Here is a 19504-nt window from a genome sequence, read left to right on the forward strand (position 1 = left end):
AGAACAGCTCCATTTTCAAGGCTGTTTACACAATTAGACTTTTAATGTGACGAATGATGGACAATAGCTGGGTCATATGGCCAAGACAAAGATTTCCCTTGATAGCTCTTACTTGTCAATACAAATCACAGCAGAAAATGTTTGGGGGGCGGGGGAACCTTCCGCAGATTTTCACTAAGAAAATGTCAGTGAAATGAAAAAAGTTTGGAAAGCAAATTAAATTATCAGCAGTTATTATTCCTATATTCTTCCTGAATAGATAGCACTGTACAGTTAAGAGCAGCAAAGCTGCCTCGGACTGGGTACTTAGGACAGGACCCACAGGCCAAGCATGGCAGCCTAGTGATTGACCAAGCCTGCCCTCTTCCTTTTATGAAAAATGGAAACTGAGGCTGGGGGAAGCCAGTGACTTTCCAGAGTCAACACAGGCCAGTGTGGGAGTCAAATTTCCTAACTACATGGTCAGGACTGCAGGATTTTGGTACGAGATGGTGTTTACCAGACTGCAGAATTTCATAACTTTATAAAAACAGCATATGGCAAGAATTCTTCTTAAGGAATTTTTAGTTCATAAGAGAGATGATTGTAGCCATTAATATAGCTTTCCCTTTAATTATCTAATATCTTTTAATATTTCCTTAAATATTCTAATAGTCAATATTTTAAAACATCTGCAGATTGCTTTTCCTTTGTACCTTAGGGGTGTACAGAGAAGCAATCTTCCTCCTCTCCCTCAAGCATGCACCCCTCAAATGTAAACCTTTCTTCAAACATGCAGAATCAGTCAGATACAGGGTTGCAAGTGGATGCATGCAAGTGGATGCATATCCTTTTGGGGCACTTGGTAATTAGCATAGTAGCCTCTGGGGCTGGCCTCTGGACACTGGGTGGCACATATCATATGTTCATCTGGGAAGCAGTTCCCACTCCCCAGAAGACCAAGAACAAAGGAGCTGGCAGGCATGGGGAGAAGCTGCCCAGTCAACAGTGTAATAAAGACACCCATTAGTTGCTTCAATCAGCTAATTAGTTCAACAAATACAAAACTAAATCATTAAAGAAAGTGGCCCTGATTGCATTGCTGGCTTCTGATTTGGTGTTACTAACCCAGCAGGGTGGGAACAGGGTAGTTCCACAGAAAACAAAAAACTGTCCACACTGGGGAACTGGAATGGGATGGGACTTAATTTTTAATGAAAGTCAAGCCCTGCCAGGAAGTTTCACTTACAAAAAAAGGGTACCAGGGAGACCTCTGTGTTTATGCTTTGAAATTTAAATCAATTTAAATATAAATTGCTCTCCTTTTTTGTCATTATGAGAAAGAAATAAAATGTGGGTTTCAGATCTCTGGTGTGCAAATGGTCATTAACTTTCATTTGACCTTGGGTGCAGAATGAATATTGAATTTATGCACAGGGTACATTCATTATACTCATCTAGTTTCCTCACAGAAAATATGTTCCCAGGAGCTGCAATGCTAGGAGCTGTCTCTCAGAACTCAAACAGAAAACTCGACTCTCCCTGTAATGCCTCTCTCCTGCCTTACACCCACCTCTCTGCACCGAACCTCAGGAAACTGTTTCTCAGGGCTTGGCAACATTTATAAAACACAGGCAATAACAGGCTGGAATCTGAATGATGTAGAATCATTGTCCTGGACCACACAAGACAAGAAAAGAACCTGGTCCCTGAGCCCTCACATTCCTGGGGGCAGAGACCATCAGCACTCAGTTCTCCTTCCCAGTATCTGATTCTCTAAAACAGGAACAAGCTGCCATTTAGAGAGATAATTACTTCTGTCTGTTGAGCCTTATAGGCATCACATACTGCCACTGAAGTACCCTGTAGCGTGTTTTTGAAAACAAAGGCCTAAAAACCTTGCATTCTCAAGTACACTCTTGTTGTGGTTATAATTATTCACCTCCTTGGCAAATCAGTTTCATTTACAATCTTATGGACATGATCATGTTGAAGGATGAAAAAGAAAATTATCTTGCCTTGCTTTCTAATTTCCTAAATTCTAAACAATTCTCAGGATTAGAGGAATCCAACTTCTTATAGATGATACTCTCAGATCTCTTGCTATTTAGGAGAAACCAGGGCAAAGGGCTATTTTCTTTTATAGTATGGCATTGAATGGTTATTTATCATTTCGACTTAATAGCTCTAATTACAAAAGACAGTGTCATGGGATTTTTTTTTTAAGGCAATTTTCTTTGTATCCCAGTGGGAGAGTTAGGAAAAATTTACAAAGCATCTGCTGCACACATTTTCAACTGTTCTTGGGTTTTACCAATGCTATTATTTTCCTGATTGTAAGAATTTTACATTTTCCAATATCCTCTAACTTTACAGTGCTTTGAGAATTACTGTTTCAAGACTCTTATTATGGTTTTATGCCATTAAAAAAAAAAAAAGGAAGATACAACCTGTCAAGCCCTGAATTGATCGCTGTTCAATAAGAACATGCACGGGGGAAGATGGGATGTGAATGCACAAAATCTGTCAGCAAGCAGGGACAGAAGAATAGTCTCTGGAAATGCTAGAACAAGGAGTTATTATAGTGCCAGAGAAGGAGAGAGATTTCACAAACTGCAACAATTAGCATGGTGTTAGGCAAAGCTCGCTCTTCTTGGGGAAACATCCTAGATCGTCAATCAATCAGGAAGACCAGAATGTTGTGTTGATTATTTTAGGGGAAAACACATACTACTTCTTTCCTCTGGGTTGACAAATGCTAAATAACACATTCAGGGAGTTACAAGACAATCAGTGTAGGTCTGTGCTGACCACAAACAGGAGCGATGGCCGCTGGCCGGCAACAGCATCCAGGAGGCGGCAAAAGAGAAGAAAAGGACAAAAACAAACCATGTGGAAACATTAGTTCTGAGAGAACAAGACACATCCTTTGAGGACAGGCTGTGAAAGACTTGGGAAAATTTAAGTGGTTGAAAATATCACTAAAAATTAAGCATAATATCTTGATTACTTAAAATACAGCTAACAGACTTTTGCCATTACGAACTTGTATTTTATAGCGTGAACAGTCATTATTAGAGCACTCAGGGATTACATGAAAAAATACTCAAGAGAAGATCACTATAGCTTTTAGTTTTAAGAGCATTATAAATTTTTTCAATAAACAATTATCACAGAAAATCAGACAGGTAGAAGCAGTTTGAGATAGCAATAATTGAACTAGCATGTGAGCCTGTCTTTGCTGGCCCATAATTTGATTATTAACTTCCACTCTAAAATCCCATTTTATCATGCTATATACGAGCAACGTGTTTACAAAAGGTAAGAGTCAAGGCAAGCACAGCATTACATTAAAAGAAGAATCTGTCAACTTAAAACAAAAAGTAAAAATGTAGAGGACATAAAAGTTGGAGCAATTCCATAGGTTTAATGGTTATTTTTTCTTCTAAATGTGTAAAAGGAAAAGCCTTATTCTCTATTGTTAAAAAAAAATCAGTCAATCTATTTCACCTCTCATGACAAAGCAACATGAATAGGTTTTCTTCTGAATGCTTCTGCCCTGAAGGAGAGTATGTCTTTTCAATTGTGTCAGACCCCGAACCTCACACCAGAGCTTCCTCTCAATGTTTGATTTGCCCCAGTCTTAAGTGCATGTATTTAAGGAGGGAGCTTAAAACTGCTAAAATTTCCTAAAAAGTGTTGTTGACGACCAGTGATTGTTACTAACACTAGATCTTCAAAGTGGGGAACTGAGCCAGACTATCAGGGTGATAAAAGACCTCATCTTGTCTGACGGGTCCACGGTGACCATCAGATTCAGGGGATATGACTGGAACGTGTTACACGAGCAGAGTTCAATGTATGGCAAATAGCAGTAACCAGGCTGTTGAAATCACACACCCATTCAAATACCTAATTAAGCTTGAATATAGGATTCAAAAAATAGGATCTAGGGGCTGGCCCAGTAGCACAGAGGTTAAGTTCACATGTTCCGCTTCGGCGGCCTGGGGTTCGCCGGTTTGGATCCCGGGTGCTGACATGGCTCCGCTTAGCAACCCAAGCTGTGGTAGGCATCCCACATATAAGGCAGAGGAAGATGGGCACGGATGTTAGCTCAAGGCCAGTCTTCCTCAGCAAGAAGAGGAGGACTGGTAGCAGATGTTAGCTCAGGGCTAATCTTCCTCGGCAAAAAACACCCAAAAACACCCACAAAAAACAGTATCTATAAGACCAGGAGAGACCATTTAACTCCAATGTAAAACACTGGCTTCCCTCTCATGCTTTCTAGCATATTAAAAATAATGTTTATAAAAAGTTAAAACTAAACACAACAGGCAAAACCATTTTATACTATTATATATTTTACCATCCCAAAGAAATAATAAAATATCTTGATACACAAATAACACATTAACCTGAATCCCAGACTGGTTCATCCTGGAAAGAAAAAAAACTGCTGCTATCTGCTACTTAAAAAGTTTATGAGATTTTACTCTGTTCTTTTCCATTTCAGGAACAACAGTGGAAAATGGGAATGCCATCACAAATCACAACCTTATTCTTCTAACCCAGAAAATTACTAACAAGAGGGGCATAGCGTAGCTGGAAAACCAGAGACAGCGCATGGGAAAGCCTGGATTTGCATTCTGACAGCAGACCTTCCAGCCTGAGTGATCTTAGGCACAACCTCTCCTCTCTAAACCTTGAGATTGGGACAGTACAAACAACTCCTCCTGTGGTGAGCACCTGTTGCTCTTGCCTGCCCAGCAGCCATTGCCCTTCTGCTGGTTTTCTTTGAGGAGCCACACCCGCCCTAGCCTCAGTGCAATGGCTCCTTTGGGGCTGACCTGATTCTCCATCCTCCCCCCAGCATGCTTCCCCTGCTCCAGAGGCGGGCCTTTCACCCTTCCAACCAGGTCGCTACCAAGACTTCTGTTGGGTCTACCAGGAACAAGTTCCTCTCTTTCTGCTGAGATTAACTCCACAGATTCTTTGAACCAACACATTCCCTTTGCGGTTTTCAGTTTTTGCGTCTAAAAGAGTTCTAGATAAAATATTCCCAAGGTGGTGACTCCTTTAAGGATAAGGAAGATACTAATGAAAATTTTTTATTGTTATATAATTAAATATTAGAGCTGGAAGGAATCTCTAAGGTTACCAGATTCCATGCCAACCCCCTCATGATACAAATCGGAATCACTTTGCTAAGGTCACAATGACATTTAATGGCATAAACAGAGCCTAGAACACCTTCTCTCTTTTTCAAACTTTAATATCCTAGATACTTAAAGTACTTAACTAGCTATGGGCTAAGCAGAGACAGTGAAATATAAAAAACTGCCAAGGAGATTTACCAATATGAGATTTCTGGCTTTCCAGAAATAGAAGCCCATCATGGCACAAATTTCACATGATCTAAAGATAATGAGAGCTAAACGTGCTTTGGCTGTGGATTCTCTGAAAAAGGAAAAAAAGACCCAAACATATCTTCCAAGACTCTAATTAGCTAACATTAGCAGTAGAATAAGCAATCCAACACAAATAAAGAAGTATAAGGATATCTGTGCTAATTTTTGTAAATCCTGTGAAGCCTTAAATGTTATTCACATTCACCAAGGTTAGCATTGAGAAAACTATTTAAAGGCACATCCTAATGGCCTCTTAGAAAATTACAACAAAACGGATTTTTTTTTTTTTACAAAGCTAGAGCTTTGAATCATTTATATAATCTATTGATTGGCAGTTACTTTTATTTCTGTTTCTATGATGAGCTGAAACCAAAAACTTTCACTTTATACTAATTATTGTTTTAATAACCTTTGCAGTGAGACATAAATCTGGCATGACCACCTGAGCCCTAATTAACAGTTTTACTGCAAGACATAAGATATTAGAGTAATCAATTCCTTCTGTAAAGCCCCAGATGTGTCAACTATCATTTTAATACTTTTTTATTAGATGTATACCAGCTTCTTTTTCTCCTTCCTCATTTTTAAACAAAACCTCAAAATAGTTTTAAAAAAACAAGATGCATAGACAGAAAGTACTATTCTGCAGTTGGAACTCTGTTTAATTAAGGCTGTGCTTAATGTCTCTGCATTTTATCCCCTCCTAACTACACAGTAATAAGTTTTCCTTTTCAAACAGTCAGTCAATTATTAATGTTTTTATTTATAAAACATACGTTATGAATTGAAAACAGCAGAGGCCATATTTGTCCTTGCTCACCACTGTATCCTCATACCTTACATTGTACCTGGCATACAGTAGGTGCCAAATTAGAATCTGATAAAGGAATGAATGAACACAATACCTATAACTTAGCCTCTCTTGTACCTTGGAATTGTCATTTCTCATCTACTCAATGCCAACTCAAGCAGTCAGAGTATAGGGTGAAACAGGTAGGTATCTCTAGTACTTCCATATTTGGATTCTTTGTATATTGTAATATACAACTTGTTGGTTATTTTTGTTCCTAGATTGCTTCCCAAATATGTGTGGGGTGCAGGAGAGAAATATCTTTGTTTTTCTCTAAAACAATCTTTATCACTTATATTACTTTTCTTCAGAAAATATTATATTTAGTTAAAGTCAGAGACAAAATAAGAATGCCAACTACCAATGATATTAGTCAACCTTATCTTGCAGGACCCTGGCTAATGAAACAGTATAAGAAAAAAGGAGTTATTTGGATTGGTAAGATAGAGACAAAATAGTCATTATTGACTGTACGACAGATGACGCATTTGCCCATACACCAAATCCAAGATCATATTAAAACAAACTGTTGGAATTCATTTGAGTTCAACATTTTTGCTAGACAAAAAATCAAGAATCCTCATATAGCAAAAAACAACCAATTAGAAAAGATAACGGATGTAGATATCAACTACAATATCAATACATACATACATACAAGATCAATAGATGTAGATTCTAAAGTTTACATGGAGAGGGAGAAGACCCAGAATAGCCAACACAATATTGAAGGAGAAGAACAAAGTTTCAGGATTGACACTACCTAATGTCAACATTTACTACAAAGCTACAGTAATAAGACAGTGTGGTATTGGCAAATGAATAAACAAATAGATCAATGGAACAGAATAAAGAGCCTAGAAATAGACCCACACAAATACAGTCAACTGATCTTTGTCAGAAAAACAAAGGCAATACAACAGAACAAAGATAGACCTTTCAACAAACGGTGCTGGAACAACTGGACATCCACATGCAAAAAAACGAATCAAGACACAGACTTTAGACGTTTCACAAAAATTAAGTCAAAATGCATCACAGCCCTAAATGTAAAATGAAAAACTATAAAATTCCTAGAATATAACATAGGAGAAAACCTAGATGACCTTGGGTATGGCATGACTTTTTAGATATAATACCAAAGGCAAGATTCCTTACAAGACAGATAAGAAAGATAAACTCTACTTCATCAAAAGTTAAAAACTTCTGCTCTTCAAAAGACAATGTGAAGACAATGAAAAGACAAGTCACAGACTGGGAGAAAATATTTGCAAATGACACATCTGAAAAAGGACTGTTATCCAAAATACACAAAGACCTCCTAAAACTCAAAAATAAGAAAACAACCAAACTGACTAAAAAGTGAGCCAAAGATCTTAAGAGACACCTCACCAAAGATGATATATAGATCGCAAATAAGTATAAGGAAAGATGTTCCACAGCATATGTCATCAGGGAAATGCAAATTAAAACAATACTACACACCTATTAGAATGGCCAAAATCCAGAACACTGACAATGACAAATGCTGGTAAAGACACAGAACAGGAACTCTCATTCTTTGCTGGTGGGAACACAAAAGGTACAGCCATTTGGGGGGTTTCTTACAAAACCAAACAGACTCCTACCATACCATCCAGCAGTCGTGCTTTTTGGTATTTGCCCAAAGGAGCTGAAAACTTATATCTATACGAAAACCTGCATAGTGATGTTTATAGCAGTTTTATTCCTAATTGCCAAAACTTGGCAGCAATCAAGATGTCCTTCAGTAGATGAATGGATAACTGTGGAACATGCGGACAATGGAATATTATTCAGTGCTAAAAAGCAACAAGCTATCAAGCCATGAAAATTCATGGAGGGACCTTAAATGTATATTACTAAGCGAAAGAAGCCAATCTGAAAAGGCTACATACTGTATGATTCCAACTATATGACATTCTGGAAAAGACAAAACTAGGGAGACAGTAAAAAGATGAGTGGTTGCCAGGGGTGGGAGGCAGTAGGCAGAGCACAGGGGATTCTTACGGCAGTGAAACTACTCTATATGATATTATAATGGTGGATACACATCATTATACATTTGTCTAAACCCATAAAATGTACAACACCAAGAGAGAACCCTAAAGTAAACTATGGACTTTGGGTGATAATGACTGCAACAAATGTACCACTCTGAGAAGCTGACAGTAAGGGAGGCTGTACATGTGTGGGGGCAGGGGATATATGGGAACTCTGTGCACTTTCTGCTCAATTTTTCTGTGAACCTAAAACTGCTCTATAAAGTAAAGCCTATTTAAAAAAACGTGCCACAAAAGACAAAGACTTGAGAAATCATCACAGAATGAGAAGAGGACAACCAAAAACAAAAAAAAGAGACAGAGAGAGACAAAGAGAAAAAATAGTTCACTTAATCAAAACCACAATGTATCTAAAAATACATCAAACAAAAAACATGCAAGACCTTTATGGAGAAATTTTTAAAATAGTATTGAAGATTTGAAAAAATGGAAAGATATCCTAGGCTAGCAGAAGGAAATATGTATTTCCAAAGTGTCAAAATTTATCTAATGATCTATAAACTCAATATACTTTAAAAAAAACTCCTATAGAGGGTTTCATGGAGCTTGACAAAATAAAATTCAAGAGAACAAGAAAAGTAAAAAGAGATTTGCCTTATCCCCGCCCCCCAAAAAAGGCTTTATTATAAAGTGTTGGTAATTGAAACAGGATAGTGTAGACCTAGGGATAAACAGATCAGAGGAATACAAAGACCAGAAATAAAGGCAAGAACATATATAAACTTCACATCTGATGAGTTAGCATCATATACAGTGAATGCTACTGGTGTAAGTGGCTTAGCATAAGGAAAACATAAAATTTGATTTCTACCTGACATCAAATACAAAAATAAATTCCAGATGACTTGAAGTCCTAAATGTGAAAAACAAAACTTTAACACTGTCCACACCTAGCGATTCACCTAGCTATTCCATTTTTAGCAATTTATTATGAGAAAATAATTGGAAAAGGGTAAAAAGACATAAGCACAAAAATATATATTCAGGTCTATTATTATTTATAATGGGAAAAAAAACCTAAATGTACAACCAAGAATTAAATAAATTGTGTAGTATGTATAGCTAATAAAAATGATGCAGATCTATATTACTGACGTGAAAATGAATCCTATAAAAAGTAGATTATATATAGCTACAGTTATCATTAATGTATTATTGGTGGATACCAATGGAATATGTTCAACGAAACAGGACAGAGAAGGCAGAAATATACCCACACAAATAAGCATAACTTATTTTTGATAAAGGTACAAAAGTAATTCAATGGAAGAAAGATAGTCTTTTCAACAAATGGTGCTGGGGCAATTGGACATTCATAAACCAAAAAAAAAAAAAAAAAAAGAACCTTGACCTAAGTCTCACACCTTATATAAAAACTAACTCAAAATGTATCATGGACTCAAATGTAAAACATAAAACTATAAAACCTTTAAGGAAAAAGAAAGTCACAATAAAGTCTTTGGGATCTAGAGCTAGCGAAAGAGTTCTTAGACTTAACCAAAAGACATGATCCATGAAAAAGAAAAAATTAATTGGACTTCACCAAAATTAAAGACTTTTGCTCTGTGAAAGACTTTGATAAGAAGATGAAAAGACAAGCTATAGACTGGGAGAAAATATTTGCCAACCACCTATCTGACCAAGGACTGGTATCCAGAATATATAAAGAACTGCCAAAACTCAACAATAAAAAACCAACAATCCAATTAGAAAATGGGCAAAAGATACAAACAGACATTTCACCAAAGATGACATTCAGACGGCAAATAAGCACATGAAAAGATGTTCAATATCATTAGCCATTAGAGAAATGCAAATTAAAACTACAGTGAGATATCAGTACATACATATTAGAATGGCTAAAATAAAAAATAGTGACAATACCAAATGCTGACAAAGATGCAGAGAACCTAGATCATGTATACATTGCTAGTGAGAAAGTAAAATGGTACAGCCACTTTAGAAAACAGTTTGGCAGTTCCTTAAAAAACTAAACATGTATTTCTATACTCTAATAACGAACTACCAGAAAGAGAACTCAAGAATACAATCCCATTTACAATCGCAACAAAAAGAATAAAATATCTAGGAATAAATTTAACCAAGGAGGTGAAAGACCTATACAATGAAAACTGTAAGACATTACTGAAAGAAATCGATGATGACATAAAGAAATGGAAAGATATGCCATGCACATGGATTGGATGAATAATCATAGTTCAAATGTCCATACTACCTAAAGCAATCTAGAGATTCAATGTAATCCCAATCAGAATCCCAATGACACTCTTCATGGAAATAGACCAAAGAACCCTGAAATTCCTATGGGGCAACCAAAGACTCTGAATAGCTAAAGCAATCCTGAGAAAGATGAACAAATCTGGAGGTATCACAATCCCTGACTTCAAAATCTATTACAAAGCCATAGTAATCAAAACAGCATGGTACTGGTGCAAAAACAGGCACATAGATCAATGGAACAGAATTGAAAGCCCAGATTAAAACCACACATCTACAGACAGCTAATATGCAACAAAGGAGCGAAGAACATACAATGGAGAAAGGAAAGTCACTTCAATAAATGGTGTTGGGAAAACTGGACAGCCACATGCAAAAGAACGAAAGTAGACCATTATCTTTTGCCATACACAAAAATAAACTCAAAATGGATCAAAGACTTGGGTAAGACCTGAAACCATAAAACTCCTGGAAGAAAATATAGGCAGTACACTCATTGATATCGGTCTTAGAAAGGATATTTTTGAATCATGTCTATTCAGACAAGGGAAACAAAAGAAAAAATAAACAAGTGGGACCTCATCAGATTAAAGAGCTTCTGCAAGGCAAAGGAAACCAGGATCAAAATGAAAAGACAACCTACCAACTGGGAGAAAATATTTGCAAATCATATATCCAACAAGGGGTTAATCTCCATAATATATAAGGAACTCATACAACTGAACAACAAAAAACCAAACCACCCCACCAAAAAGTGGGCAGAGAATATCAACAGACATTTTTCCAAAGAAGATATGCAGATGGCCAACGGGAACATGAAAAAATGTTCAACACCACTAATCATCAGGGAAATGCAAATCAAAAGTACACTAAGGTATCACCTTACACCTGTTAGAATGGCTATAATCACCAAGACAAAAAATAACAAACGTTGGAGAGGTTGTGGAGAAAAGGGAACCCTCATACACTGTTCATAGGAATGCAAACCAGTGCAGCCACTATGGAGAACAATATGGAGATTTCTCAAAAAATTAAAAATAGAAATACCACATGGCCCAGCTATCCCACTACTGGGTATTTATCCAAAGAACTTGAAATCAACAATTCAAAGAGACTTATGCACTCCTATGTTCATTGCAGCATTATTCACAATAACCAAGACATGGAACAACCCAAGCACCCATCAACTGATGATAAAGAAGATGTGGTGTGTATATATATATATATATATACATACATACATACATACAGTGGAGTACTACTCAACCATAAAAAAGACAAAATTGTCCCATTCACAACAACACGGATGGACCTTGAGGACATTATGTTAAGCAAAAATAAGCCAGATAGAGAAAGACAAACTCTGTATGATTCCACTCATATGTGGAAGATAAACCAATACACAAAGAGAACAGTTCTTTAGTTACCAGGTGGAAGGGGGTTGGGCAGTGGGCACAAGGGGTGAAGTGGCGCATTTAATATGGTGACTGACAAATAATAATGTACAACTGAAATTTTACAACATTATAAACTATTATGATCTCAAAAGAAAAAAAAACAAAAATCTAAACAGTCAACTACCAAACAACCCCGCAATTGTACTCCTTGGCATTTATTCCAGAGGAATGAAGACTAAAGTTCACACAAAAGCATGTACTTGAATGTGGTGATGGAAATGTTCTGTATCAATGTCAATATCCTGGTTGTGATATTGTACTATAGTTTTGCAAGATATTATTACCATTAGGGGAAAATGGAACATGGGATCTCTGTATTATTTCTTACAACTGCATATGAATACACAATTATCTCAATTAAAAGAGCACATATAAAATGATCCCATTTTTATAAAATCTGCATATTAATAGAGAAATGTCTGGAAACATGTACAAGAAAAGAGTAATAGTGGTTATCTCTGTTGGTGAGATGATGGGTGATTTTTCAATTTCTTCATATATTCACATATTACCAAAGTTTTTTCAATGAGCATCCTATACTATAATAGTAAGGAAAAAACAAAACTATTTTTATTATGAAAAAGAGAATACATGCTCACTGTATACATTTTTTTCCACCGAACATTTTACTATATTAATTCTTCAAAATATCATTTTAAAAGCTGTTTTACATTCCCTTACACTGATTTAGCAATTTTACCATTTCTCTCTTACAAGGACTTAAGATTGTTTCTAATTTCTTATTGTTAAAAAAAAAACAAAAACACAATAATAGATTCCCTCTACCGGAACCTTCACTTGCATCTCTGATTATACCCTACAGCCGGACCTCCAGTCATGGAGTTAATGGATCATTGAATTAGGGATACTGGAACATAATGAAAAATTACTTTCCTGAGCAACTATGAATTTACGTCCCCATCATTAGTGTAGGAGTAAGAGACCACTTCACTCTGAGAATTTGCCAAGGTTGTGTTCACATTCCAAGCTCCACAGATCAAATAAGTATGGAAAACAGACATACTAACTTCATACAGCCACATTAAGGCATAATAAAATTGACTTCATACCACTCTTTTATTTTGCACAATGTAACATTATGGGTCTTGTTCACTCCTCTTCGTTTCTTAACTTCCAGAAAGTGCAAACTTCTTAGCCCGATATCCAAAGCCTACCTTTTTCACTGTGTTCACTTGGCTCCAGCCACTCTCACCTCCTTGCTGTTCCTCCAACTCCTCTCGCACACTTCTGCCCAAATGCTCGTCTGGATATGCACAGGGCTCAGCCCCTCACTGACTTCAGGCTTTGCTCAAATGTCCTCTATCAGAGGCCTTCCCATCCCACTCTGTGCAAATTAGCAACCCCCTTCTCCAGCTTCCCTCTCTGTATTTATTTGCTCTGTTTTTCTCCAGCAACCACACACTATAAGTTTTTGATTTCCCCAACTTTTTCTGAAACTTAAAAAAAACCAAATCCTGTCCTCCAAGGCACTGCCATCCAAACTTGTACAAAGTTTTGTCTCCTTATTACAGGAACCATGATCAGCTCTAGCACAATTTATTTCTAAGCTCTCCCTCCTACAATCTTTATACTGATGTCCTTTCTCCACCTTGGCCTCCACAAATGCCAATATCCATGATCTAAAGCTGTTCATTGAGGAGCCACGTTCACGCTGTCCTCTTTGTTCAATACCCTGTGGGTCTAGATGGCTTTCTTTGCATCCTGCTCTTCACCTTTATAGCATCTAGTCTCTGTGTCCTCTACATCAGCCAAATCAACAAAGGAAGCAGTGTAAATATAATAAGCTAATTCATACTAAGGTGGGTGTGATTCAAAATGTACCTGAGAGAAAAGCAAATTCTTAGAGTTTCTAACTGGAAAAAGAAAGATGTAAAATGTATGGTATGTGTTCTTAAGACATTTCCATTCCATTTATTTCTCCAAATTCCCATCTCTTTGATCTTATCATAGTCTTTCCATCTGAAAAGTCTGACTCCGGTTTAACATTATCCAAGAAGCATCTCTCTTCTGTTTGTCATTCCATTCTGCAGTGACCTCCTCCCTCTGAACAGCAAAGGATGCCTCCTTCTGTGCCTCCTCTCTAAGTGTTTTTCTACCTCAGTGACTCTCCATTTCGTAATGATTTCAGCAGAGTATGGCTTTCTCTCCTTCAAAATGTATTTGAAAGCTCCCTTTTCCTTTCCACATATCACTTCCACAGATTGTTTCCTACAGGTATTAGGAATCTGATCCATGCAATCAGTCCTATGTAAAATGCTTGCTTTTACATATCCTTACACAATTATGTTTAGAAGAAACGACTTTGAGATAAAAAATACATCCTTAAATAGAATAAAGCCGGTCTTTTCTTAATTTTCTTCTGTAATTATGATAGGTAATGCAGCGTGGTTTGCTTTCTTTTGCTGTGTACTTAGACTTTTTTCATGTTGCAATGGACTACGGATATATTCTTAATTTCGTTTTTCCTTGCAATAGGAAATAAATTAAAACAAGCTAGTCAGATTTTAAAGAAGTATATATAACATCCTGTGCTATTCCGATGGTAGAATAATTGATTTGAAAAACAGACAGTGATACTTTTCTGCATTCTACACCAAAACTTCCTGAGATACACTCAAGTGCTCACGACCACGTGACATGTGAAATATCCCCAAAAAAGCAGAATCTTCCTCCAGCGCCATGAAAACTACTCACCAGACTTTCTTGCTTTCAAGGCAATAACAGCTGCTAGCTCTCTCTGCACCTAAATAAAATATTAGGGAAAAAAATCAAATTAGAATAAGAAAAATGTAGCTATTAAAAGCAGTACTTTGTTTTTAGATATGCAACCAAAATTAAGAGCTATTGCAAATAAAGCTAAGTTGCTGCCACTTTTAGGGATTTCATTTGTTTTTAATAACATGGAAAAATTTCTGCATAGGAATTTGAGGCCCAAAATCTGGAATAATCATACTGACTGACTTCAAAAAGAAATTAGATAGTTGCCAGAGTTATACATTGTAAAATGTTGGTATTTTTGCCATGATGATGGGAGGAGCTTCAAAAACATAATCATAAAACGATCAGAAATAATGCAAATAAATTATTAAAACAAGCATGATACTTTGGCAAAGATATTAATTATTATTTACCCCTCAAAGATTGTAGTTAATACAGAAACTCTAGTAAAATTAAGATAGGTGATCCCGGTTTAACTGGACCTCTGCTCAAACACAATGAATGTTCACTTGAAGTCTGACAGGTTTATAGCAACCATTTCGGAGAACACGCCACATAAAACAACTCCTAGGAGAGGTGAAATGGGAATAGACGAGATGGAAATAGACAAGATGACCTTTAAAATCCTAAGCGCCTTAAGCCCCACTTATTTGTCCAGATTTTTGCTTGCTCACTCTCTCTCCCACTCACACTTTGAATGCTGAAATCCTTTCCTTAAAGCATTCTCTAAGAGGAACATAAAATAGAGACAGAAAAGATAACCATGGTCACTCTCAAGATAACATGAGAAAAAAAAGATAACATGAGGATCATCTTCAGGAAATCTGTTTGGTAGCAATAAAAATTCCATAATGAGCAAGCTCCTTCCTCTTCAGGACACAGTCTTCTCAGCTTAGAAGTGTGTGTGTGTTCAGGTGTTTGGAGAGGGTAGAGACAGGGGTGGTTGTGCTGAGTTTGGAAGGGTCCTGCAGCTTTATACATTACACTAATGACGTTTTAAAGGGAGAACGTGGAAGTTCAAGGTTAATGAAGATTTGCTGTTGAAATTAATCTAATTTATATTCACTTACTTGAGGCAAAAGTAGCAATATATGCTAGAGACAGGACTCTACTTAGGACGGCTTTCACAATGGCCAGGCCGTCCTCTCCTGAAGAAGAGGAACTGCTCTTCCCGGAACTGCTTCACTGCTGTGCTTCCCCTGGCTGGCTACTACGAATGCCACTCTAAAGAGTATACTCTTGATTTAGCTGATTCTTTAATATCTTAAGACTCTCTCTGGAAAATTATACAGTAATGAGAAGACAACCAGCCTCTCTCCACCTTGGAAGTCTGAGCTCTGAAATTGCTCATGGTAGGAAAATTTGAGTTGAAGAATTTATGGGGAAAAACAGGCTTGGAGGAGACAGAAATGATGAGTGACCATAGGAAAACCTTTATAAATACTTACAGGGCTAGTCAAAAACAGCAACAAAATAAAACATCAATTATTGCATATTTATATATTGAAATCAACTGTAAGGTTCATGACAGTTTGCCATTTTCCTCCTTCATAGTGTCGCAAATATTTGGGGGTAGGGCAAAGATGCACGCTATAAACAGTCAGTGAGATCTCGTCAACGGCTCCCTGATTTTATGACCTTCCAAGGAAGATCCCACCACGGCTCAGGGACAGGGAGAAAGCAGAGAAGGAAAATGATGCACGAGGTGGATCATTTAATTCGCTCACAGAGGATGGAAAACAGTCTTCTCCACCCTCCTCTTTCAGTTTTCCACACCTGAAATTCTCTTCACGAGAGCTTCAGTTTTTCTTTCTCTAATTGGAAATAAGGCTCAAAATATAAACAGCTCAAAGAAGGAAACTACTATATTCCCAGTGTATAGTATAACACTACATCTTTTTTTTTAAACACTACATCTTTTCAAAGATTTGGTGGGGAAAGAAAAGGAGGAATGGGATCAGCAAGAAATCAATACAGCATTTTTGGGGAGCTGGGAAGGAGATGAGAGATGGCAATGAGGAAGAACTTCACAGTTTAATTTAGAAGGAACCTAAATTTTTTTTTAATATAAAATAAATGAGATTACTCTACTGTACTACACTAAATTTCCTGAATGTCTGCGGTCAGGGAGGATGTAAGAGCGTTTTATGCAGAGTGGAGTATATAATATCTTCCACGTTTCTGCCTTGGGATGGCAAAGGTTTTTGACAAAAACCCCCAAGGATAGGTTATTCTTCCTACAAAACACAAAGGACAGAGCACTGATCAAGCAAAAACACAAGCTGAGTAAGATCCATTATGCGCTCCTATAATACCTTCACAGCACTCTTTAAAAAAAATTTTTTTTAAGTACACTGGCATTTTCAATTGTATGATTAATGCCTGTCTTCTGGATGGAGGCTCCACTAAGTCAGGGACCTATTTGTCTTTTTACAGTATTATCCAGGCCAATCAACACTCATTCATTGACCCGCAGGAGGTGGATGCATAGGCAACCTTAAAAGAACACAGAAAGGACCTAGGGGACAGAAAAAGCTGCCTGAGGGAGAACAATGAAAATCAGAAGAGAAGCATTCCCCACTAATAAGCTAGTGCCAGCAAGAATCTTCAGAACATACTAGAAGAACTCAAGGACTACTTAGCAAATAACTGTCAGGTTTACATTGAAAACTAAAACTTTGAGCAACTGTAGAAAGAGAAACTAGAATTTTCTTTAAGAACTCATAAGGGACCTGTTGGCACTGAAAAAGAAATACAATACTCCAGCACCAGTCAAGCCTTCAGATGACTGAGAGCCTGGCCCACATTTTGACAACACCTTCCTGAGAGACCCCGAGCAAAAACCATCCAGCTATAAGATGCTCCTGAATTCCCGACATTCAGGAACTGGTTAAAATAATAAATACGTACTGTTTTAAACCATTATATTTGGAAGGAGTTTGGTATGCTGAAGAGTCTTCTATAGAACAATGATTATTTTTCTACTTTATCTGCTTATGTTGTTGGTTAACCTGTTTCTTTCACCATGACTGACATGGAACCCTCTTCTCAGATTAGGCTCAAGAAGTATACACATGTAGGGATAAGAGGCACGTTCTGATGTTAGCCATTGCTTATATTTAATGTGGGGGCTAAACCACGGCCTAGGTAGTCAGAAGAAACGCATTCTTCTTAATCTGATGGGAAATACGTTATTACCTTGGCCTTCTCTAATCACAACTCTTCCCTAACACGATCTGAAACCCCTGAGGCTAGATGGATCTCAGAATTCAAAATTTTATACATTTCAGAAAAGTACCCTCTCTATATCACACCCTCAGTGAGGTCCGGGGCAGAAACTTGTAATCAGAAATCAGACACGTTAATACTTCTGCAATGATATGTGTGATTATTCACACCAAATGGGATAAAGAAAGACTAGAAAAAGCTTCAGGATTTTCCACTAAATATCTTCAGTGTAGGTTAGAGTTTGTCACCAAGTTAGTTATGAAAACCTTTTGTTTCTCAGAGCTTTTACATTTCAGAACTGAACAAGGGGTTGTAAACCTCTACTGATTTTACACTAAAAGTTTCTTTCCCTCATCTTTTTCTTACGTTTCTTCTTGTGAAAGAGCTATGTAGTTACTACTTTTAGTCTACTAAGAAATGCTTTGTTTAAATAGCTTGGATTTTCACCTACCTATTTCTCAAACCTGATTGCACATTAGAATCATTTGGGGAGCTTTAAAAAACTACTGCTACTTGGGCCCCAACTAAATAAGAATCTCAGGGGCAGAGGTCCAGGCATCAGTATTTGCTGCTGCTGCTGCTGTTGTTCCAAAGGTCCCTAAGTGATCCAGGTTGTACCAGGGTTGAGAATCACTGCTCCATTGAATACGATATCGTAATTTTCCTAAGACTCAACCTTTTAATCTTATAATTATTTCAACTGACAATCAATCTTTACTTTTTATTTTGTTCTCCCCTAATTTAATTCATTTTTAAAGGAACATGGCCTTCACTGTATTTTTGGTATAACATTATGCTATAACACAATCAAATGATGAGATTCAGTTACTGCGTCAGCACTATGACAGACACTATCTACTCAAGCACAAGGAAAATTGCAAGGACGCTTTTTAGGAAGCTTAAACTTTAAAATATAGTCTTCTCAATAGAAAAAGAACTACATAATTCAAAACACACCTGTAGCTTAGGGTATATTTGCTCTTGTGAATATGTAAATAGGAGATAATGATGGGACTGGTAAGACATATCTCAAATTTTTTCCTCTCCCCCAGTTACCCATCAGAAACATGTTGAAATGTTTTGGTTTTCTATTTTCAATAAGCAGCAGGGCTGTTCACAAAATTGTCCTGAAATTCAACAAGAATAAGAGTCAGTCTTGTTTCCAGCACTTTGTCTTCTTTTCTCTCTGGCACTTTAATGGTGCCTTCAGCCTCAAAATCCAAATGCTCGCAAAGCTGTTTTGCATCAACGCCAAGACTTAAGAGGCAACAGAAAGCATCAAATGCAAACTCTGGGTGACAGGGAGTACCTCTGTGGAGAAGTTAACCGAGAAGACATGAGCAGACTTTGTGGAGGAAGAGGCCCTTGAAAATCAAGTGAGAAGCTGGACAGAATGAAGGTCATTTTGGGAGGACAGACCTATAGTGGCAAAGGTCTTAGCTAACCAAAGAGTTGTCCTTACAAACTAATTTTGAACTGAATCACCAATTCACAATTTCCCAAAGGTTTTTAGTAAATCTATTA

The 19504-nt window shown here is 37.1% G+C and overlaps 1 protein-coding gene across 9 annotated transcripts in view; it reads right to left on the reverse strand.

Annotated features, from left to right (window-relative positions):
• The window catches only part of RAPGEF5 (Rap guanine nucleotide exchange factor 5), a 349321-nt gene that overhangs the window by 125079 nt on the left and 204738 nt on the right, over positions 1-19504 (reverse strand). For all 9 annotated transcript variants that reach the window (XM_070264270.1, XM_070264267.1, XM_070264266.1 and 6 more), the window contains 1 exon segment: positions 14729-14777. In XM_070264270.1, the coding sequence (XP_070120371.1) occupies positions 14729-14777 (49 nt within the window).

The sequence above is a fragment of the Equus caballus genome, chromosome 4 (genome assembly GCF_041296265.1).
Source record: "Equus caballus isolate H_3958 breed thoroughbred chromosome 4, TB-T2T, whole genome shotgun sequence".
In the NCBI taxonomy this organism is placed as follows: domain Eukaryota; kingdom Metazoa; phylum Chordata; class Mammalia; order Perissodactyla; family Equidae; genus Equus; species Equus caballus.